A 23082-nucleotide genomic window follows, 5' to 3' on the forward strand; every position below is an offset into this window, starting at 1 on the left:
ACCTCCTGTCCCTAGCCCCTTGCTCCCGAGAATGTGACTCAGCTCCTGTATACCCCATCCCCCTCTGTGAGCCCCTGTCCTGCTGTGACAGGCACAAGGTGCCCCAAAGCCGCAGCGCCCTCCACCACACACGTGTCCAAGTTTGAGGACGGTGTAGACGCACACTCAGTGTCTCCCTCCTCCCTGGCCTTTCACAGGGCTGACTGCATGAAGGTGCCCTGAACCTTAAAGTTGTTCCTACCGAGTATGAAGGCCACCACATAGTTGGAGATTTGGCCCATGCCCACGATGGCAAATAACACAGTAAACATCTCCCAGTTGGTTGAGAAAATCTGCACGAAGCTGAATCCAGTCTGCACAGCCATGGTGGCAAAGAGGACTTTCTTCCTGCCGAACCTGTAGAACAAAGCATAGTTCAGGGTCAGTGGTGAAACTAAGCCTGGCTTCCCTGGAGGTTCTGTCCTCTGTCAGGATGAAGGCAGACAGATGCACGTTTGGTTCTCTCTTCCCCTTCCCCATGACATTCTGTCAGCCTCCTCCCTGGAGGAGCACCCATCTGCCCAGGAACTACCTTCCAAGGTACCAAGCCTCGATTCTGGCAAACACGGGGCATCTTCTGTGAGGATCGCGTCGACAACTCTGATCTTTAGAAGGAGCTGAGGGAGGGCCGGAGAGCGGGGTGGTGGGCTGTGGCTTAGTGAACAGAGTGCTTGACTTAGCATGAATGAAGCTCCGGCTTTGATCCCCAGAATGGGGTAAACTGGCTGTGGTGGGGCATATCTGTAATCGAAGCACTTGAGAGGTTGAGGCAGGAGGGACAGAAGCTCAAGGCCACCATAGCCATTCTGAGACCATCCTTAACCATCCTGGGCCTGTCTCAAAGAAAACAACCCTTCAAAGTGCAGTTTGAAAAGACTTCTATCCCCACATGGGAGTTCTGTAAGTTTAGAAACTCCCTCAAGGGCTGTTACTTCTTAACCTTGGCTGCACTTGGAACCGCCAGAGAGCTTTTAAAAAACGACAAGACAGTTCTTGATTTACAATGGTTCAGCTCAGGACGTCATGACTTGACAGTGGTGGGTAAGTGCTGTACACTGGGTTAGAGCACCTGCTTTGAACTCTGTCCTTGGATTCTCTCCACTCTCCCTGCTGCACAGAGGTATGGCCTGTGGGCCTCTCTATCCAGGCTGAGCATTAAGAGTGAGTGACACAGCTGACAGACCAGTGAAGGCAGACAACTGGCCCTCTACAGTTGGCTGTTTGCTGAGCTAGCATGTGGTATTAGGTGTGTAAAGACATTTTTTCGATCTAACATCTCTTCAGTTTAGGATGGACTTATCGGGACAGGCCTTAGGGAAAGTGAAGGAGCATCCCCTCTCATGCCAGCACCCCACTCTGCCCAGGTCGCATTTATTTGCAGTGCAGTGAATATTGGGGCGTTATGAAGTTTCCCAGGTGTGTCTATGTGTCTTAACATTGAGAACAACTGCTTTGTGGGAAGACGTCGTTCTCAGCCATGTCTGTTGTATCACTGGTCAATTTAAGCTTTAGAATTTCATTCTCGTGATGCCCCATGGGCAGGCGGAGGATGGGCAAGGGTGGGAGCTTCCTGCCTCATTCCCACTGGGCTTTAAAGCCATGGGGAGGGTAAAATCCCCAGGAAACCCCCATCACTGCCAGTTAGCACTCCTACCTACCTTGGCCACAGGAAAACATCTAGAGCAGGTAAACATGACTCAGGGATACAGAAATCTTGTCTCCATGAAGCCCACAAGCTCTGGTGGCTGAAAGCCAGCATGGGTCAGTTCTGTGGCTGCAGGCCCAGCCGTGGCTCAGCTCCCAGGCTCAGAGAGTGCATAGTAGGGGCCGCTTGGCCTGACTCTAGCTTCCGGCTGTTTGTGCAGCAATGGGGAGTCACCTAGCCACTACCCTGACAAGTTGTGGGGCAGAGTGTGGGGCAGTGATGGCAGCAGCATCCTGCCCTGTGAAGGGGCTTGTGGTCCAAGGGCTCTGCTTTCTGGTGAGGTTGATACTGCCATCTCTTTGGCCAAAGCCCCGTGAGTTCAGTCTGGAAGCATGAGAGGAGTGGGTCTTGGCAGGGTGCCGAGGCTAGGGTTACGTGTTAGCACCACGTGTGAAAGACTTATTTATTGACTTTGCTAGTTTGACAGTTAGTAGGTAGGCAAGGTCTTGTCATGTAGGGGTGATGCAGTCAAGGTTGCACAGAAGACTTAACTGGGAAAGATTTATTTAACTAGTCAGATAGGGTCTTGCTATACAGTCCATGCTGACACTGAACTTGTAATCCTCTTCTCAAGCCCTAGCACCCCAAACGCTAGGCTCCTCCTATAATTTACCCAGTGCCCAGAGGGTTCTTCTCTGTGTAGAAAGCCCATGAATTTGGGCTTATGTCAAGATAGGCTGACATAATAAATTGCTACATCCCGTCACTCCCCATCCAGTGTCCTTACCTGTCTGACAGCTGCCCAGACACGAAGGAGCCACAGAGAACGCCTACGAAGAACAGGGAGGTGGTGAGGGGTGTCTTCCAGTCATCCTCACACACCAGATTCCACTGCCAACAAGACAGCATGCAGTGTGAGCCCAGTCCTCCAGCAGGACCCACCCGTGCCCCACGCCAAGGAGCGCCAGATGGATGCCAGGTGCACTGCCCTCCCTTGTGCTGGCCTGCTGGTTCCGTGCAAAGGGTACAGGCTGTATAACTCTGGGTTTGACTCTGTCATTCAATGTGACAAGTACCTTGGGGTGTGCCACTGTCCCTCACTGAGATGCAGCTTCCCCTTCAAGAGGAAGGAGATGGCTTTGACCTGCTTATTTATATATATATATATATATATATATACATATATATATATATATATATATATATATATATATCTGTATCAAGAAGGCCAACGAACCCTTAACCACAAAGCAGTATGAAGCAAAGGAGCCCTTGTCCCTCTGAGGCAGCCTAGCACAGGGGGAGAGATTTGAAAAGCCAGGAAAGTAAGGCATGGCCATCTGGTCCAAGAATAAAATGTCATCTCCTTTGCTGAACATTGAAAATAGCCCAGTGCTGTGTGAGTTTATTTTTTTAACCAGACTTCTCTGAAGAGTGTTGGCTCTCTAATCCCCTAAAACGTAGATGGAGCACGTGACCCATTCCAGAAACTGCTGTGCTAGTCCTACCCACCCTTTTCAGGAGTTGTCTGAGCTCTCCCCTCCTTTTCAGTCAGCCTTCCCAACAGTATGGTTCCTCCCATCCACAAAGCCCTGTGGGCTGCTACCAAGCTAACAAGTTCCTGCTGGTGGATCCATAAAACCAGTTTCAGCTAGAGTTTCTGTTCCCAGATTTCCTCTAAAGTCAATTCAGCCCAGTCTCAAGGGAGGCTGCAGAGATTTCAAACTGTGTTTCATGACCTCCGTTTATGTATTTTGGACTTGAAGTATGTATGGGGACAGTGCGTCACAAGACGATCTGACTGAGAAGGACCCTTGCCTCCGGCCTATCCCTTGCTCCTCTGAATGGGTACCTGGCACCCATGGGGTTTGTGAAGTAATTCTGTTCTTATTCCCCATAGCTGCTGCCCTCAAAGTAAAGTTGAGTTAAATTAATTCATGTATATGCATCATTCCATATCTCATCCTGTAGTACAGAGAGGTCTTTCTAGAAATACGAACAAACAATCAAAAAAGCTTAGGCCAAAAAAAAAGCTAAGGCAATCAGGGCAAACAAAGTCAGGGAGGTTATAAAAACTCAGGCCAGAAGTCACACTGGACTGTCCTGCTCAAGGGTTTGCTTTTGGCAATGGGGTTTGAGAGCTGGCTTTAGAACCTTTTTCTAGCAGCTCAGTTTTAGAAGGGCCTGCACAGTGATCAAGCCCTCTGCAGAACGACAGCTTGCTTAAGCCTTCTGCTTGCCTAAGTCCTGAGACTCAAGAATTAATTAGTCCTTGAGACTTCCTTCCATAAGGGGTCACTCTAGACCTCTGATGCTGGTTGAGGTGTCAAAGTATGGCTCTGCAGAAGAAGATCATGGACCAGGAAGTAATTCTCTAACCCCCCAGAAACAACCCAAGGATCAGTGCGAGGCTACTTAGACTGAGGTTTTGCCTCACCTCATGCTATGGCGTGACTGTTCACTCATGGTGAAATTTAATCCCCACTGTAAGGTATTAAACAAGTAAACAGACTTAATCTAATGATGGCATTTGGAGTAAGAATTTGGAGTGGTGATTAAGGTTAACTGAGGTAATGAGGGTGGGGCTTAATCCAAAGCGACAGCAGCTTTGGAAGAGGATAGATCTAGGGTAACAATTTTCTGTCTCACCGATACCCTGTGCAAGAAGGTTCACACCAGATACATTGAATTCCTCTGCCTTCATAACCTGCAGTTGAATAAGCCTTTATTCTATATGTGTGTTGACATGTGTATATGATTTTTAATATATATATTTATATATGCGTGCTACATACATGTGAGTGTGCATCCACACATATTGAGAAGGGGAGAGGAATACATCAGGTGTCTTCTGCTATCACTTTCTGCCTTATTCCTTTGAAATTCCAGGTCTGTCATCGAACTGGAAGTTCCCAATTTAGATAGGATAGCTGACCAGTGCACTCCCAGGATCTGCCTGTCTCCAACCCTTAACGCTGGGGTTACAGACAAGTGCAGCCGTGCCTGGCGTTCCTTTTACATGATTCCTGGGGATTTGAACTCAGCTGCATAAGCATCCACACAGCAAGTACTCTTCCTCACTGAGCCATCTTGCCAGTCCAAACCTTCATTCTTTATAAACTACCCAGAAATGGGGCCAGTGAGATGGCTCAGAGTGCTAAGGTGCTAGCATAGTTAGCCTGGCCACCCAAGTTCAATTCGTGGAGCTCATGTAAAGGTGGAAGGAGAGAACCAACTGAGCAAAGTTGTTCCCTCACCTTCACCTGCACTCTGTGGTACAGCCCCCTCATTAACCACCCGCTCGAATAGTAATAAATTAAATGAAGTTGAAAAGTAATTACTCAGAAATAAAAATGGACCTGAGGTCCCCGAATGAACTCTGGGAGAGAAGACAGACCACAAGCCTTCTACTGCTGTCCAGCCAGGCTCCAGTGTTTTGTCAGCCTATGGACCAGAAGTAGTAGGTGAGATGCACCTGAATGAATGGGTACCTTCTCCCAAAACTAGTTGGCCAACGCATGGAAGACAGCTTAGAGTTCTAACTCTGACAGAGAGACACATCACTCTATCTCCAAGGGCAGGGCTTAGAACTCCTGATCTTCTTCCAGGAATGTGACACAAGGAGACAATTGCTTAGGACTATGGGGAGAAGGCTGCCGTCACTGAGTTCAGCCATGTATGGCACCCGATAAATCTTATGCCAGCAGAGGTGTTCCCATACCAGCCACCAGCCGTCACTATTCCAGCTACTTAAAGGCAGCAAAGCGCTTCCAAGTAGGATGTCCTCTGCTTTGAGGGTTTTTGTTTCTTTGTTTGTTTTGCTTTTAACTGTTTCTCTGTCAGGACTTAATTGAGAGGCAAAGAAAGGACTTCGTGACAGGCATGGTGGCACACACCTTTAGGAAGGCAGAGGCAGACAGATCTCTGAGTTCAAGGCCAGCCTGGTCTACAGAGTGAGTTCCAGAACAGCCAGGGCTACCAGAGAAACCCTGTCTCAAAAACTCAAGCCAACCAACCAAGCAACCAATCAAATAAAAGGACTGAGACAGAAAGGAAAGAGAAAGGCAGTTGGAGGTGGACCCAGACCCAGAGTGAGCAAAAACAAGGTGGAAATTCTATGTAACATGTAGGCCCAGTGCAACCTGAACTTTCTTGGACCCATGATTCAAAACCTGCAAGTACAAAATTTAGATGACCTCCTCACCTCTTCCTCTCTCTTTACTTTTCTTTCTCCTTCCCTCTCTCTCCCTTTCTTCTCCCTCACACACACACACGTCAGAGGTCCATCAAATATTGCACTTCAGGATCCATCCACTTTACTTTTTGAGACAGGGTGACTCAGGGGACCTGAGGCTCACTATAGGCAAGGCCGGTTGGCCAGGAAAGCCCCAGGGATCTCTGTCCACCCCTTCCCAGTGCTGGTATCACAGATGTACTTCTGCACACTGAGCTTTTTCACGGGGGCTCTCTTGCATGGCAAACACTTTATTGACTGAGACATCTTCCTTGCCTCTGAAATGAAGGGTTTCTAGCCAGGCATGGCGGTGCAAGTCTAGAGGAGCAAGAGTTTTGGGGTTAGCCTGTGTTGTAGAGCAATCCCTTGGCTAAAAAATAAACAAAAGCTTTTAAAGAAAGAAAAAACTCGAAACACACAGCAGAACAATATAATCAAGTATGGCCCTGTGTGGCTACTACAGGTTGCACACCATGAAGCTAGCCTCAGGGAATGGGGATCAAACCTGTTCTCTCTGGTCAGAAGGATGGGTGCTGGGGTTGGGGGTAAGATTGAACCAGCTCCTTGCAACTCTCTTTCCTGAAGACCATGGCTGTGGGTCTCTTTCCCTCCAGGAGAAGGAAGAGGTACCCAACAAAGTGTCCTGACCAGCCATGAACACACAGTAGCCATTTGTCCCAGTTCCATATGGGGCACTACATGTCTTTTGGAACCTTGGTCAAGGTTAAACAACACGGCTGCCCATGGTTGGGCCTGGGACTCTAGTTTCTTTTGAGGGCTTTTGTGTTCTGGGAGTCTCTTTAGAAAGCCCTGAGGGAGGGGTTGGGTTGGTTGGCAGACAAATCTTCACTGCGGCTTGTGGGGCTATGGTCTAGTAAACCAAGCAATAGTCCAGAGAGAAGCCCTTCCACCCTAAGGCGTGTTGTTGGGGAAGCCACTTCCTGTGTAGCAGTGCTGCTGTAGCGTACCTGTTGGAAGACCGACTTCTTCTGATGGGACCAAGCTGCTCCCTACCTGTGAATCACACATGAACACACCACGCAGACAAGCTTCCAGTTAGAGAATCAGAACCTAAAGGTGGAAGCTTCAGATGGCTGGCATCACATTGGGAAATGTTCTTTTAAACCAAACATTATGTTTCCAAAACAGGCTCCCCATCTCCTCTCCGGTGAAAGAGTGAAATGTGGTAACCAGCTGGTTCAAGCCATGCAGGGGAAGGGTACTGGATGTGCAACCCCAGCTCCTCAGGGTCTAAGACCAAGGTTCCTACAACAGAGCAGGGTGCAATCTACCTAGCTGGATCATAGGCCCTTCAGATCTGTTTCAGTAGATGTTTCAGAAGGTGATGAGGAACAGTCTGAGGATGTAGGTCAATGGCAGAGTGCCTGCCCAACAAACACAAGCCCTGGATCCAATCTTACACTGCTGTGAGGAGAACAAACAAACAAGAAGAAGAGGTGAAAGGTCACTCTTGGCTTCCTGTGCCTCCTGACATTATCATCATAAGAGTAACAACCATAGCGGGTTTTTTGTTTTGTTTTGTTTTGTTTTTTGTTTTTGTTTTTCAAGATGAGGTCTCAAATAGCCCAGGCTGGCTTTGAACTTGTTATGTATCTGTGGATGACCTTGAACTTCAGCTCTTCTCAAGGGCTGAGATTACAGACCTGTGCTTCCACACCCAGTGACTGTAGTGTCCTGGGTGCTTAGTGTACATGCTGTGTTGCTTCAAGAGCTCTCAATGTTGTCCTACAGGATGGTTACTCCTTTTTTTTTTCCTCATTTCATAAATGAATAAATGAAGGCATTGGAGCAATGAAGGGACCCGTCCAAATTCTTTTTTTTTTTTTTACTGGACTGATCAAAGGAATTAATTAATCATTTGTTCAGCTAACATTAAATACCTGCCCCAGGCCAGGGTATGTGTTAGGAATAGGACATAGTTCTTTCCTCCATAAAAGCTCAAGGTCGAGCAAGACAGACCAGCTATGCATGTGTGTCTGCACGAGGCCCACATCCTCATTAGTAGGCTCTACCCTGAGCTACATCTTCCTTGCTCTCGAGCTAGAGGGAAAGAACATGGCAACCTCCCTTAGCCTTCATCAAAGGATTATGCTCTCATGCCTGAATAATTAGTACAATTGTGTTTTAGATGCTAGAACAGCACAGGGCTGGGCACCTGGTACATACCAAAACAGTTGAGGAGTGAAGACAGACCAAATTTGGAGTAACAGCGAAGTGTGGTTCTGGGGCTGAGGAGTACCTATGTTTTCTATACTTGAAAGATGCGTCTGATTCTGAACTCTCCCTGTAGTCAAGCCTGGCAGTTTCAGCTTGCTCAAAAGTCATAAAAGACCATAAAGATAAGTCCTACGCAAAGCCGAAAATCCTGCAGGGCAGTCTGACGCTGAGCAAAGGGCACAGGCTTTCTGGGATTCTGGCACTTCTGACGTGTGACCTCACCTCTCGTCCACTCTTATCAGCCTGCTTCCTTATTAAAAAAAATTAGTTGTGTGTATGTGGGGTATATGCATGTGTTTTATGTAGGTACACAGGTACACACACCTATGCATGTGGAGGCCAGAGGTCTGCGTGGCTGTGTGCATATATATGGAGGTCTTCCTCCACTGTGTATATTGGGAGACAAGGTCTCTCACCAAACTCTCACCAAGAGTTCGCCATCTGGCTGGGCCAGTGGGATCTGCTTGTTTCCATGCCCTCAGCGCTGGGGTTATATAGCACCACGCTATCATATCAGGCTTTTGGGGGATCTCAACCCGGTCCCCCTGATTTCAAGGCAGCCATCTTACTGATGGAGTTGCCTCTCCAGTCCACCTGCTTCATCATCTTTAAAGATGAGACCCAAGTCCCTCCTGAGACAGGAGTGCAAGTGCAAGCAAACTTCTTTCAGGAAAGGTTCCCTCTCGAACATCCCATACCTTTGTGCTAAAGCCACGACTTAATGTCATGCAGGTAATAAAGTGTTTACTTGTGAACCTGACTTGAGGAAAAGAGATTCCTACAAATAAAACTTCTTCCATCCAAGTATGAAAAAAAGCTAGAAAAGTTCTTACCACAAGGTCTAAAATCCTTCTATAAACAGACTTTAATCCCAGAGGTGACTGTGAATAAGAAATTAGCATCGGTCCATTTAAGAATGAGCAACGGGTCTCTAGAGTGTCCTCTCAGGTTAGCCTCCTCCCGGGAGGAAAGGAAGAGGCAACAGTTAACAACATAGGCATCCACCCCAGCTCTTTCCTTATAACTTGACTGTGAAATTTCTTGACCATCTGCAAAATAGAGAAACAGAAACAAAGACCCCGGGTGTTTAATTCCTTTTTGTTAATGATAGATTTGTTGAGATATACTTTTACATAACAGAAATCACACTTGTGAATTGTGCAGTTCTGCAGTTCTTGATGTAGCCACAGAATTGAGTGCATGGTGTCTTCAAGCTTTTGTGAGCTTGTATGTGTGTGTGCATATGCATGTGTGTATGTGTGTGTTTCTGTTTGATAGTGAGTGAGTATGTGTGGATGTGCATGTATGTATGTATGTGTGTGTGTTTCTGTGTGATAGTGATAGTTTGTGTATCTGTGCATGTGCATGTATGTATGTATATGTGTTTCTGTGTGATAGTGATAGTTTGTGTATCTGTGCATGTGCATGCATGTATGTATGTGTGTGTGTATGTTTGTGTTTCTGTTTAATAGTAATAGCGTGTATGCATGTGCATGTATGTATGTGTGTGTTTCTGTTTGATAGTGATAGTTTGTGTGTGTGTATGCATGTGCATGTATGAATATGTGTGTGTGTTTCTGTGTAATAGTGCTGGTGCCTGATTGCCATGGTCCTGTGTGGAAGTCAGAGGAGAACCTGGGGCATCCTGCCTTGATTGAGGTAGGGTCTCTTTTCGTTGCCATTGTGTCTGTCTGATTAAATGGCCCTTCCAGGGATTCCCGTTTCCACCTCCCCTCTTGCCCTAGGAGCAGTGCCACAGACACATAATAGTTATCTGGCTTTACATGGGTTCTGGAGATCCGAACTCAGGCCCTCATGTTTGTGCTGCCAGCACTTTACTCACTGAGCCAGCTCCCCAGTCCAACATCTTCTACTTTTGAATATTTCATCACTCTTCTTTTTTTTTCTTTTTTCTTTTTTTTTTCAGAGCTGGGGACTGAACCCAGGGCCTTGCGCTTTCTAGGCAAGCGCTCTACCACTGAGCCAAATCCCCAACCCCATATTTCATCACTCTTGAACTAGCGCTCAAGCCCATTAACAGCAGGCAACCCTGATCAATTCTCTTCCCAGCCTAGACACTCATCCAGGATCTCACCACGTGGATTTCTTTCCTGGGGATGGGTCATACAACATAGTCTTGAATCTAATTGCTTTTGTTTTGTTTTATAGCCCTAGGGACAGAATTGAAGGCCTTGTCCATGCTGGGCAAACACTCTGACCCTGAGCTACAGTCTTAACCTGACATGCTGTCTTTTTCATATGGTGTGATGCTTTCAAGGTTCATCACACTGTGGAAGCTTGGGTTACTGCTTCATCCCTTTTTATTGGTGGATAATATTCATAGTTTTGATACAGCATGGTCCTATCTAAGTGTATAGATATCGCACTGTTTTAGGCTACTGTGTGTAATGCCATCATATGTTTTTATGTAGAAGATTTTGTGTAGACATATGTTTTAATTTCCCTTAGGAATTGTAATGTACTTCCAATAGTAATGTAATAGTTGGGTTATATGATAAATCTGTGTGTAGCCCTAGGGGAGCTCTCAGTTTCCCACAATGGAAATTTCATTTTACAACCCCACTGACAGTGAATTAGGCTTTCAGATTCTCTACAGCACTTGTTGGTGTGTACCTCTTTAATTTTGACCAAGTAGATGTAAGGAGGTCTCTCGTCATGGTTTTGATGGGCATTTTTCTAATGATTCTCAGTGTTGAATTTTTTTTTTTTGCATTGCATATGCTGATCAATTTGGGGACTATTGGCATCTTGACCACGTGTTTTCTGCTTCATGATCAGAACACAGTTTTTTTTTATTTATATCTTTAATTTTTCTTAACGATGTCCTGTAGTTTTCAGAGTATACATTTTGAAAAACAATTTTTTTTTGGGTGGCACTTATTCCTAACAGATTTCTTTAACTGTAGCACTGCCAGGAACGCTGTTTTAATTTACTTTTATTTACATGCGTGTGCCTGTGTGAGTGCAGGGACATGGAGGTCAGAAGAGGATGTTGGATCTCCTGAGATTGGAGGTATGGGAATTTATAAGCTGCCAAACATGGGTGCTGGGAATCAGACCCTAGTCTTGGGCAAGAGCAGCGTGTACTCCAAACCACCGAGCCATTTCTTTGGCCCCTTTATTTCAGTTTTAAAAGATATCTTTGGGGGTTGGGGATTTAGCTCAGTGGTAGAGTGCTTGCCTAGGAAGCGCAAGGCCCTGGCTTCGGTCCCCAGCTCCGAAAAAAAAAAAAGAACCAAAAAAAAAAAAGATATCTTTGCCTAACATAGGAAGCCTGGTTGAAAGCTGTTCTCTCTCAGCAATTAGGCTGTCACTCCATCGCCGCCATCACCTCGTCTTTTCTTATTTACTGAGGTGAGAAGCTAATTAGATACATTTGACTTCTCTTGCATGTGACAAGTCATATCTTTTTGCTGCTTTCAAACTTTCCCCTTCGTGTTTCTCTTTTCGTATTTTTTATAATAACGTATAAAAGTGCGGATTTCTTTGTTTTATTCTACCTTGGAGTTTGAGCCTCTGAGATGCAGAGCGTAATACTTTTCATCAAATTTGTAAGGGTTTTTAGCCATTTCTTGGAGTATTTTTATCAAGAATTATCTATTTATTTTATGTACATGAGTGCACTGTCGATGTCTTCAGACACACCAAAAGAGGGCATCAGATCCCATTACAGATGGATGTGAGCCAAGCCACCATGTGGTTGCTGGGAATTGAACTCAGGACCTCTGGAAGAGCAGTCAATGCTCTAAACCACTGAGCCATGTCTCTAGCCCCTTCTTAGAGTACCTTTTCCCTAAGTCTTTTCTCGTCTTCCTCTGATAGTCCCATTGTGCATATACGGGTGTGCTTAAAGGCATCCTGTGTTTCCCCAAGACTCTGTGCACTTGTGATTCCTTCCTCCCACTTTGTTCTTTGAATTATATAATTTCCAACAGCAGGTTTGATGGCTTTTCCTTTTGCCAGTCCAATTCTTCACCAATACTCTTTCGGGATTTTTATTTTCAGTTCTTGCTTATTTTTGTTGCTATCTATCCATCTATCCATTTATCCATCCATTCATCCATCCATCCATCCATCCATCCATCTATCTATCTATCTATCTATCTATCTATCTATCTATCTATCTAAATATATCGTTTCTTTTCTGGTATTCTTTACTTGATGAGAATGGTCTCCATGCCTCCTTTTATTTTAGAGTCACAGTTTCCTTAGCTCTTTGAACATATATATATATCAGCATCTTTGATTAAATCCAACAGGTAGATCCTTCAGCTCAGCCCATGTCGCCTCCTTTCCTCTCCCCACTGTGGGAGTCGCAGTTTTCAGTTTCTTCTCATCTCACGCGTGGGCATCAATAAACATAGACAAAGATTCAGATGAGACTTAAAGGAGCACTTAAGGCGTTATTAAAGTGTGAAACAATGTAAATAGGTAAATATTTTTGGAGTTTACCATTCAACTTATTCATTTAAAGTTGAAGAAGCAGGGGCTGGCAAGATGGCTGCACGGGTACAGGCAGATGTCCAGACTGATCACCTGAGACTGATCCCCGGTACCTCAGAGTGGAAGGGAGAACTGAGTCCCGCAGGTTGTTCTTCGGAATTCTACATGCTTCCGCTGCACACATGCGTATAGCACACTAAATAAGTGATCGTAAATTTTTAAAAAGCAAAGAAGCAGAGGCCGGGTCGAAGTCTCCCCTTTAGCTTTACAAGGCTGCGTCACTTCTTGATGGAATGAATGCAGATTTTGCTGATGTTTACCACTAAGCTGGGTCACCTCTGGTTAGGATACTGGGTGGAGTTGTTTTGAGGTTTGCTCTGACCTCCGGAAGGCTGCTCTCAGCTGCATTTTTCTGGTTGGCTGTTTCCTGGTGATGAGGCGCTCTGTGGAATAGCTGTGGCTCTATTAGAAATACTTTTGCAGTATCACAGCATCTCCATGTTTCCTGAGCCATCCTATGTACAGTCTCAGTGCTCTGTGTTCTTTGAGCCATTTCCGACCCCCTTAAGAGCAGTAGGCAGGGAAGGTGGCCTGTTTCTCCCAGGGTGATGCCTCTTCATGAGGGAAATGCTAAGTGTGTGTGCAGCTGGCTTACCTCCACCCCCTCCCGCCTCCCCCAACCCCAAGACAGGGGTTCTTGCTTGGCTTGCTTTCTGGCTTGCTTTGCTTCTCTTGCATAGAACCTGTGACCCAAAAACTAGCAAGGGGAAAAGCAACCAAGGCCCTGGGATTCTAAACCTAATGGCTGGTAGACAGAGCCGCCACTGTTTGCAGAGGGGCTGGGTGGAAAAGGATGGCAGCCTCTGACTTCCTGGCTGACTTCACCAGGATTTTAGTCACTGCAACCCAGAGCTCATGGGATGTAGGGATGAGGTGAGACAGGCATCGGTGGCCTTTCCTGATGGCACAATGTATCTATGAGCGTGAGTCACAGGGAATAAGAGCCCTGTTTTCTTGGCTGCATCCATCTGTCTGTGCCAGGGTGTGACTGAGAAAATGGGTTGTGACTCCAACTTTTCTTTCGGTTGAGAGAGAGAGAGAGAGAGAGAGAGAGAGAGAGAGAGAGAGAGAGAGAGAGAGAGAGAGAGAGATTGACATTGAGATTAAAACAACCGGTCAAGAAGCAGACCTGTGTGGTATTTCCAAACACTGCTGTTTGGAAAGTCTGATAATCTTTTCATTTACTTACTGATCTGTAAATCCTATTTGGCGTGGAGAAAAACCCATTTTCCAAAATGACCAAATGAAAATTTCTTCTTTTGGAAAGTTGTCCTTGTCTTTTCATTATTAAATAGTAAGAATTTTTTTTCCCACATTCTGGATACAAGTCCTTTATCACATATGTTTTTACATGAAGGTTTGTTTATTTATCTATCCTTAACTCTTTATTGATTCTTTGTGAGTTTTGCATCATGCACCACCCCAATCTCCTCTCCCAGTCCCTTCATATCCGCCCTCTGCCCTTGCAATCTCCCCCTCAAAAGGAAATAAAAACGAACAAAAGCAACAAAACAAAACATAAAAAAGTCTCGTCGTGGACTCTGTAGTGTGTCACAGTGTGTCCTACAGTAAACTCTTTTTGTTCACACGTCTTTATTTGCAAATGTTCACTGCAATGAGTCATCAGTCTAGTTTGAGGCCTCTGTCTTCTGCTACACTATCCATACCAGAATCTCACTGGGACTCCTCTCAGATGTCCTGTTGTTGCCCTGTGTCACGGAGACCCTGCATGTTTGCATCTACAGGGCTGGCGTCTTCATGAACTCCAGCCATTCCTAGATGAGGTAGGCGTTGAGGTGAGCCAACTCAAAGTCCTGGATCTGGGACTGGATGGTAACTCCCCTACACCCACACCACCAGGGCAAACTCTCTAGGGCTGCCCTGGCTAGCTCACCCGCTATCTCAGTCAGCAAGGGGAAGGGCCACCTCTCCTGCTCTCAAGCCCTCAGGGAAAGCTCTCTTGAACCTATGCCACCAGAGCCAGTTCTACTGTGCTGCCTAGGAGAGGTGCAGGGACTGCTGCAGCCAATTCGAGTGGGGGCCAGCTCTCCAGAGTGACACAGCCAGTGAAGGGTGGGACCAGCTCTGCACAGCCCAGACCAGGGACCTCTGCATGGTCCTTAGTGGTAATATGAGCCACGGACACTGACACAGACCCCTGCGGGTACATGGTCACGGACCCAGACATGGCCCTCAGTAGCAGCATGGACTGGGACTTCACCAAGGCCTCAGGTGGCAGGGCAGGTCTATTCCTCCCCACCCCCACCCCCAGCCTCTAGTTCCAACTCTCTTTGCTCAAGCTGCTCTGTTTCTCTTTCTCTCCCACCTCTCCATCACAACTTCCAAATCATAGTGGCTTAGATGGAGGCTTCAGATCTCCTGGAGCTGGATGTTACAAATATTTTGGTTCTCCTCCTCCTTTTCTCCCTCTCCCTCTTCCTCTTCCTCCTCTTCTTCCTCTTCCTCCTCTTCTTCCTCCTCCTCCTCTTCTTCCTCCTCCTCCTCTTCTTCCTCCTCCTCTCCTCTCCTCTTCTTCCTTCTCCTCCTCCTCTTCTTCCTCTCTTCCTCATCTTCCGTTTCTTTCTCTTCCTCCTCCTACTCTTCCTCTTCCTCCTCCACCTCCTCCTCCTTTTCCTCCCCCTCCTCTTCTAGTTTTTCTGAGACAGGTTTCTCTGTGTAGCCCTGGCTGTCCTGGAACTTGCCCTGTAAACCACGCTGGTCTTGAACTCAGAAATGTGCCTGCCTCTGCCTCCCAAGTGCAGGGATTAACAGTGTGTGCGACCACGCCCAGGTCATATTTTACTTTATAAACAACATAGACAAGAGACTGCTGAACCTAACCATATTTGCAAAGTCTTCCTTCCTTTTGATTGGGTTAAAGAAAAAACAACAGTGGGTGGAGAGGTGCCAGTGAGGAGTTCTGTGGTCACCTGAGACTGGCCCACAACTAAAAGAAGTTTTGGGCTGGAGATCCATTTTGTTGTTCTAGCACTTACCTAGTAGGCAAGATGCCTGGGCCATCCTGCCTCTGCCCACTGAGTTCTGGGATTTCAGGCGTGGGTTAACACACCCAGTTTATGCAATGTCGGGGTTTAAACCAAGCACTCCAACACCTCAACTGTCGACAGCACCAGCTTTCTATGGAGGTTTTTGTTTAATTCTTTCTGAAAAATTACAATACCGCTATAGCCAAGGTGGATATAAGGTAAGAATTTTTCTCTTTTTGGGCCCAAAATTTTAAAGAAAACCATTCTTTTACTGACTTGGGTCTTGCAAGTTCTGGGCTAGAGCAATAGACACGGGTCATGAGGGTATGCAAACAGCTGTCCCTTTGGGGTCAGGGTCTGCCATGGCTCTCCCAGGCCCTCCCCTGGGCCTATGAACAGACGGGTTTGTAGTGGCACCTGCTCAGGTAGACCACTCAAAGGTTTCAGTCTGAGCCTGGCCCCATGCCCAGTGATTTATTTAGTTATTTATTTTTGAGAAAGGTTCTCTTTTTGTAGTCCAGACTGACTTCAAACTTGGGACCTGCTTCCTGCTTCCTCAGTGCTAGGATTGCAGGCATAGGCTGCTCTACCTGCCTGCCCCTTAACTTGCAAACACCAAGCAGGAGCTGCCAGCTTGGGCTACCCATATTTCTTAGAGGAGCAGAGTGGTTGGGGGAACCTGTGGGTATAATAAAAGTAAATCCACCCTTTCTGCAGATCCTCCTCCACCCAATCTCTCTCCACACTGACTAGGTTCTTGTCTTTCTCTGGGGCTCTGAAGACATATACCAGGTACCAGCACAGCCCTTATCCGTAAGAAAATGGCTGTCAATAGGGAGAAATGGCGGTGGTCCCTGAGGCCCGTGCCATTTGCCAGCCTGTTCCTGACCATCTGGCCTGATTTGTCACTGTTCTACCCTGGACTCTGTCTTTGGCTTCTGTGACCCACTGAGAGGAATGGACAAAGTCTGTTTATCCTGGGTCTTGGCAGCAGGTGCAGGTAAAACAGCCTGAGAACAAAGGTGTGTTCTAACATGCCAGAGCCAGTTGTCAGAGGAACACAGCCACAGGGTGTGTTCCAAGGTGACGAAGTAGCTTATAAACAAGGAAACACACACACACACACACACACACACACACACACACACACACACAAAACGCATGCACGCACACGCGCATGCTAGGGCCAGGGCTGGCCCCTGAGTCTTCCTCTGTTTATTCAGAAAGCACACTTTCTGAAGACTGACTAGAAATAAAGTCTCCTTGGGACTGACTGGCACACTGTCTTTCGAACCATGAGTACAAATCTGAGTACTGAGAGACTTAGTTAATATTCAAGCCATCTTGAAAGCCAAGTTGTCATTATGATGTCTTGGGGCCCATTATTTTAGTCTAATGACTCAAGGGAGAATACAAGTGTCTCATCCTGGTCACCAGCAGTATCGTGGTGTAACCATAGTACAGAAGAGAATAGCAGACTATTGAAACAGTGGACCTGAAGAAATTGTAATTTTCCTAGGAGTTCCCAGGAGAAGAAAAAGACTGGGATGCTGGTGCCAGCCAGAGGGTCTACTTGTCTTCTGGAACTAAGTCTCTCACAGTTCTGACAAGCTGTCAGTCCACTCTGCAGGAGAGTCTGGGGTCCAGACAGTGATGACAGACAGACAGGACCACACCTTAACCAGGACTCCTTAGCTGAGCAGACCTCTTGCCCTCTGTTTAGACCTGGGCCTCAAGGCAGTGGTAAACTTTTGAGGGGGAGGTGTCACAGAACTTCTCCCCCCTCCCCTTGGTTTTTCGAGATAGAGTTTCTCTGTGTAGTCCTGGCTGTCCTGGAACTTGCTCGGTAAACCAGGCTGGCCTCTAACTCACAGAGATCTGTCTGCCTTTGCCTCCCAAGTGCTGGGATTAAAGGTATGCACCTGGCTATCACAGGACTTCTTGTTCCTCTTCCCAGTATGGCCTCACTGAATAATCTCCTTTTCCTGCTTTTCCTCAGTACCTTCTGATTTACTTGCTTATCAGGATGAGTGGCTGAGCACAGCTCGATAGGACTACCAGGGCCCAGGCTCCAACCTGAACAACTCCAGTAACCAGGGAAGAACGAAGCAAACTGCCTGTTTCCCCAGGTCTATCCCTTGGCCAGGCACACCTAGACCCCAGTGGAAATAGTCTGTATTAAGACCAGGTACAAGATGAAGTCTTTGGAGTGGCCAACCCCATACTGGCTGAGTCAGTGTCCCTGTTTACTTCCCGTTCCCAGAAACTCCCTATGAGCTTGGAATGGGGCCCACCATATTCCTCTGGAAACTTAGCCTTCCTTGGAAGTATGAGTGTCCTGGTCCCAGGAGGGGTGGGACAAGGCTGGTGCCTCCAGGAGCTCAGACTCTTTGCTGCAGGTTCTATCTGGATGAGTGGTTACACCCTGAGCTACCTCGTCCCCAGGCTTCTGGGGATATAGGCAGCTGCAGGCTACCTAAGCACTTCTTATTTGTGGACTAAGGCCAAGGATGCCTAGCGGTGTTCTGTGAGGAAAGAAGCCATGCAAGAGGAGCACATGTTCAGGCCCTGCCCTTGCCTGTCCTCCCGGCTCCTTCAGCCTCAGGGCAAGAGGCATCTGAGTTTACCCAGGTATAACATTGAAAGGTGAACTCAGGACTCTAGAGACCAAGCTTTGTAGTGGGTCACCTTGCCCAACAGAACCTCCCCATCACAATTCCCACACATCCTTGCCTCTCTCTGTTCTTGCCCAGGCACCGCCCTATGGATAACTTAGCTACTAGACAGGGTTCATGCTCTTCTCCGCGGGGTGATCTCAAATATTTCTAGCCCAGAGTCCACCTTGTGTTTTTACATTCTTTTTCCTTACCGTGAAAAGTAATTTGGTCCAAGGTCAGACAGGCAGAGCTACAGAACATTGAGGATGGCCTTAGACTTAACTATTAGATGGAATAAGTAGGTGTGAGCCTACATGAATATATATATGTATATATATATATGAGTGAAATATATGAATAAATAAATGTACTCAAGAACAAATGGCTACCCAGGGGAAGCATTTACTTCCAGAATAATCTCAGGTTGCCACTAGGCAACTACTACAACATTAGTCATCTAAGTCAGTGTCTAGACATCTAAACCAAACTCAGGGGGTAAACATTTGCATTATCCCCAAGTATCTCCCCTCAAATATTTATTAACTATGAAGGGGAAAATAATAACAATAATGGTGGAAAAATCCAGCACACACCAATTTAACTGCATGACTGATGTTCATATCACTAGCAATCACATATTACCAGCATCGTGTACTTGGTTTGATGCCCTGAAATACATAAACACTTCTGTTACATTCTTATCCAAAACTGCGTAGCACAATCTGATCATAAGGAAAATTACATAAACTCAAGCCGACAGACATCCATCCAAATGACACACAAAACGCATGTTCAGGAAGGGTCAGGAAAGGCGGAAAAGCTGTCTCACGCTGGAGACCGAGACTCGACACCAAAGTGTAGTGGGATAATGGACTGGATCCGAAAACAGAGAAAGGACACCAGGGGTACTTTGACCAATGTTAATTTCCTGGTTCTGATAAGTGCATTGTGGGTAATTTAGATTGATAACATCAGGGCTGGGTGTGGTGGCACATGCCACCCTGAGGGCCAGAGTCAAGAGGAGTCCAACCTGGATGACACAGTGAGTTCCGAGCCAGCATGAACTGAAGAGTGAAAGTGTTTCAGAAGGAGCAACAGATACACTGCTGAAGTCAGAGAAGGCTAGATGAAGGGTGCGTGTGTTAACACCCTGAGAAGTTATTTTAAAATAAGGATAAGAAACTAGGTGACTACACAGGATGAATGGTTGTGCCTCACACACAGACCCTAAGGAAGGAAATGGCCTTATGTGCAGAACACAGCACACAGGAACAGGTATATATGCATGCGAGTCACAATCCAGATACCAGATTCCTATCTCCTGGCATCCATGACAGGCGTTTCTCTGGACTGACCCTGTCCTCCTGTGGAGGGATCCTGGGACAGTTTGGATGGGTTTTTTGCCTTCTGGAGGATGTCAGGGTGCTGGAGGACTAAGCAGAGGTATATTCTGAGGATGGCTTCCATCCTTGTCAGCCAGGATGTAGGGACCTGTGGGGGCCCGGGGCTCAGCGTGTAAGGATGAGGTAGTTTTGTTCATTGTCACTGGCTAAGGGTTCTGACTCATATCTTATTCTCAGAGTCCAGGTAATGCATCTGTGGGGACAGGGACTCAGCTTTCATCCAGCAAATAGCGTCACCTAAAGGCATTTACTGAAGGCTTGGCTCCCAGCTTCTTATAAAGCTGTTGTGGGCTGGTGGGCACTTTAAGAGGTAAGGCCCCACTAGAAGGAAGCTAGGTCTTTTGAAGGGGATTTTAGGACCCTGGCCTCTTCCTCTTTCTCTCACATGAGAGAAGCTACTTTGCTCTAGCACACACTCCCTGTCAGGATGTGCGGCCTCACAACAGGATCCAAAGCAACAGGGCCAGTTGGTCACAGACCCTTGTCTCTTTGTAAACTGCTCGTGTCGGGCATTTGTTGCAGTTACTGAAACTGAGTGACCATCTTCTCCACATTCTCCTTAAGACTTGTTTTGCTTTTTTGCTACCCAGACTCTGAGTGACTGCCCCCTCCCCCTAGAGAGCCACCCCACTCTACTCATCCCACTCTAGCTTCCTTCCCTTCTCTTTTCAGCTACCAGTGCCCCTTGCCTTTTAACTCCCACCAACCCCAAAAGTAAGCAAGGGAGAGAAAGGACGCTAAATAAAGCAAGTCACAGTGTGCACACATGAGCCTTTGAGATAGGAGTCACTAGGTGTGCCCATAGGCCCCTAGGTATAGCATGTTGGGACACCTATGGACTCAGGAGCTGGAGTTCCCCTGCCTTTTATATCCCCAGGCAAACAAAATCATCCAGGAGGAGGACAGCATCCAGGTTAGACTCTCTGTTTGTGAAGGTTGCAGCCAATGGGTCCTACCTACCTCCCAACTTAGATACAGAGAATAATTTTAGACCCAAAGGACAGACTCCCAGTCTTAGATGCCCAGGGCCAGGGTAAGTGTTATGAGTCCTTGCTAGGGGATCACAGCTGGAGAGGCATGGACAATAGGACACAAGACATTCAGGGTGCTTGTGTGAGGGACCCCGAGGAAAACCAGAGACTGTCACTCTCCATGCATCCTTCACAGCTGCCACCCTTGACCTGGGCATTCTCTTGTAATGGTGACTTCCACAGCTTTCTCCTAATCTTATAACAGTTAGATCAAACTCTAAGAACCAATGGCTTGGAGAGTTGAGACTCATCTGTAAGTCTCTTTAGGAGACAGAGGCTAGAGGATCCCTGTGAGTTCAAAGCCATCCTGCTTTGGTTATGCAGCGAGTTACAGGTTAGACAAGACTATATCCCGTGGCCTTGTCTCAAAAGAAGAAAATCAAAACATAAACCCTAGATTTGCTATTTCCACAGCCCTCAGAATATAGTCAGCTTTTCAGAATACCCACAAGCTGGTCCTCGAGGCAGCTCTAGCCTCTTACCCTCCCCTGAGTGCCACCTACCATATCCTATCAGCAGGGCTCTTAGACCCAGAATCAGACACATTTCTTGCTAGACTAGACCGTCCCTTAGTTCCAGATTCGCTTCGCATTTGCCACTCCTTCCTGCAGTATATCCAGATCTAGCTACTCCACGGAGAGAAGGGAGTTTATTTTCCCAAAGTCACACAGAAAACAAGCTATGATTTGAATTCTGGCTCCTGAAGGCCAACAGATAAGTAGGGCTAACATCAGCCCTCTTAACAACACAGCTGGTATGCCCACAGGCATCAGAGCTCTGCAGGTGGGACCCACACCCTAGCCTTCTGCACGCTGGGGCCAGATACATTTTCTGTTGACAGCTCCATAGTGGTGAGGGAAAGAGATAAGAAACTGAGGCCTGTTCTTCCCAGAGAACTCATTGGGAGGAACCTAGTTTGTTTGTTTTACCCACCTTGGGAAAGAGACAAGACAGAAGCAGCAGGTGGCAGGAAAGCAGATATTCTACCTGCCTGACCAACAGTAGGAAGTCCGTTCTAGGTGACGCTCTTCCCAGAAACTGTGTCTTGATCTATTATGACCTGGTCCTTAGCAAATATGCAGCAGGTAACGAAGAGGGAATAGGTCCACATTCAGATTCTGGTGACTTAGGGAACCTGTTCCCAGATCACTTAGAGGTAAGCAAGTGGTCTCAGCTGGACCCTGCTCACCAGCCTACACTTCCCACAGAAGTACTGGTCTCTCCTTGAGTGTCCAAAGGTTAGGTTTTAGTTTTGGCTCCTTGCATCCAACCAGTGTCAAGGGGCTGCTGCCTCCTTTTGGAGGAAGTGGGGCCTCAGCACAGAGGCACTTCTGTCTCAAGATCTTTCTCCGTGTCCGTACTTGAGATTAACAGACCACCGTAGCCCTTCTCTGTGGCAAGAAAATAGCTATGACTATAAATCAAGACAGTCTGGTTTGGCCTGCCCAGGGAAGCATCGAGGCTCTTGGGAAACTCTATCTGTTGTGAAACTTGGGAAGGAAAAGGCAGTTGGTGACAACACTCCCTTTTTTTATCCCCTCCATGTCACACAGAAATTCATCAGCTCTCAGTCTGTGCTGAGAATGCACTCATAACCCCACTCTGTGCCTGGAAGGTTCGAGATAGTGTGTAACATTGACCCAGGCACTGCCAGGGGCTGTTGGGGACACGGACGCAATGGAGTCTCCATTCCCAATGTCTGGCTCCAGCAAGGCACTATCACCTACCTCTGTCACGATGGTGGACAGGAAGACGTCCTTGCTGTACTCCCAGCCATCCAGGCAGCTCTCTTGCTCCAGCTGCTCCAGATCTACATCCAGTCCGGGCTCCAGCCCCAGCGCAGAGAAGTTGGCGATGGTGGCCAGTCGGTAGCGGCGGCAGCTTTGAGGCACCTGTCGTCCGTCCTTCGTTTCCAAGGGGATGCTGTGGTTGCGCCACGCGCTGCTCAAGTTCACGGTGTGAGGCACAAGGCAACGATGCTCCGGGGTCCCCGCCAGGAACACGACTGACATACCATTGAAGCCATTGGGGATGATGCTGGCGCTGAGCAGGAAGAAGATAAGGCGCTGGAAGGGCCCCCAATCGCCCAGGAAGGCTATCACCTCGTCATAGTCCCTCATGCTTCCCGCCTCTCCTCAACTTGCACGAGGGAGGTGGGTTGGGAGAAAGGGGTCCGGCGATTGCAGGAGTCTTCCCGGGTGGTTGCGTGCAAACGCGCAGTGGGTGCTACAAAACTCCCTAGGGTTGCCGGGGAGCGCAGAGGAGCCGAGTCCTCTGGACCACACCCCCGTGTGGCGAGGCACCGAAAGGCCGCTGCTCTCCAC

The 23082-nt window shown here is 47.3% G+C and overlaps 1 protein-coding gene across 6 annotated transcripts in view; it reads right to left on the bottom strand.

The window, feature by feature from the left end:
• Nucleotides 1-23051, bottom strand: part of Slc22a4 (solute carrier family 22 member 4) — a 45941-nt gene extending 22890 nt beyond the window's left edge. For 2 of the 6 annotated variants that reach the window (XM_087574108.1, XM_087574112.1), the window contains exons 1-2: nucleotides 22486-23051; nucleotides 242-396 (exon numbers count right to left, since the gene is read on the bottom strand). In XM_087574108.1, coding sequence (XP_087430234.1) covers nucleotides 242-396; nucleotides 22486-22878 — 548 coding nt within the window. In that variant the 5' untranslated portion in view covers nucleotides 22879-23051. 6 annotated transcript variants of the gene reach the window in all.
• Between the last annotated feature and the right edge of the window lie 31 nt (nucleotides 23052-23082).

This window comes from Rattus norvegicus, chromosome 10 (genome assembly GCF_021556685.1).
Source record: "Rattus norvegicus strain SHRSP/BbbUtx chromosome 10, alternate assembly SHRSP_T2T, whole genome shotgun sequence".
NCBI lineage: Eukaryota > Metazoa > Chordata > Mammalia > Rodentia > Muridae > Rattus > Rattus norvegicus.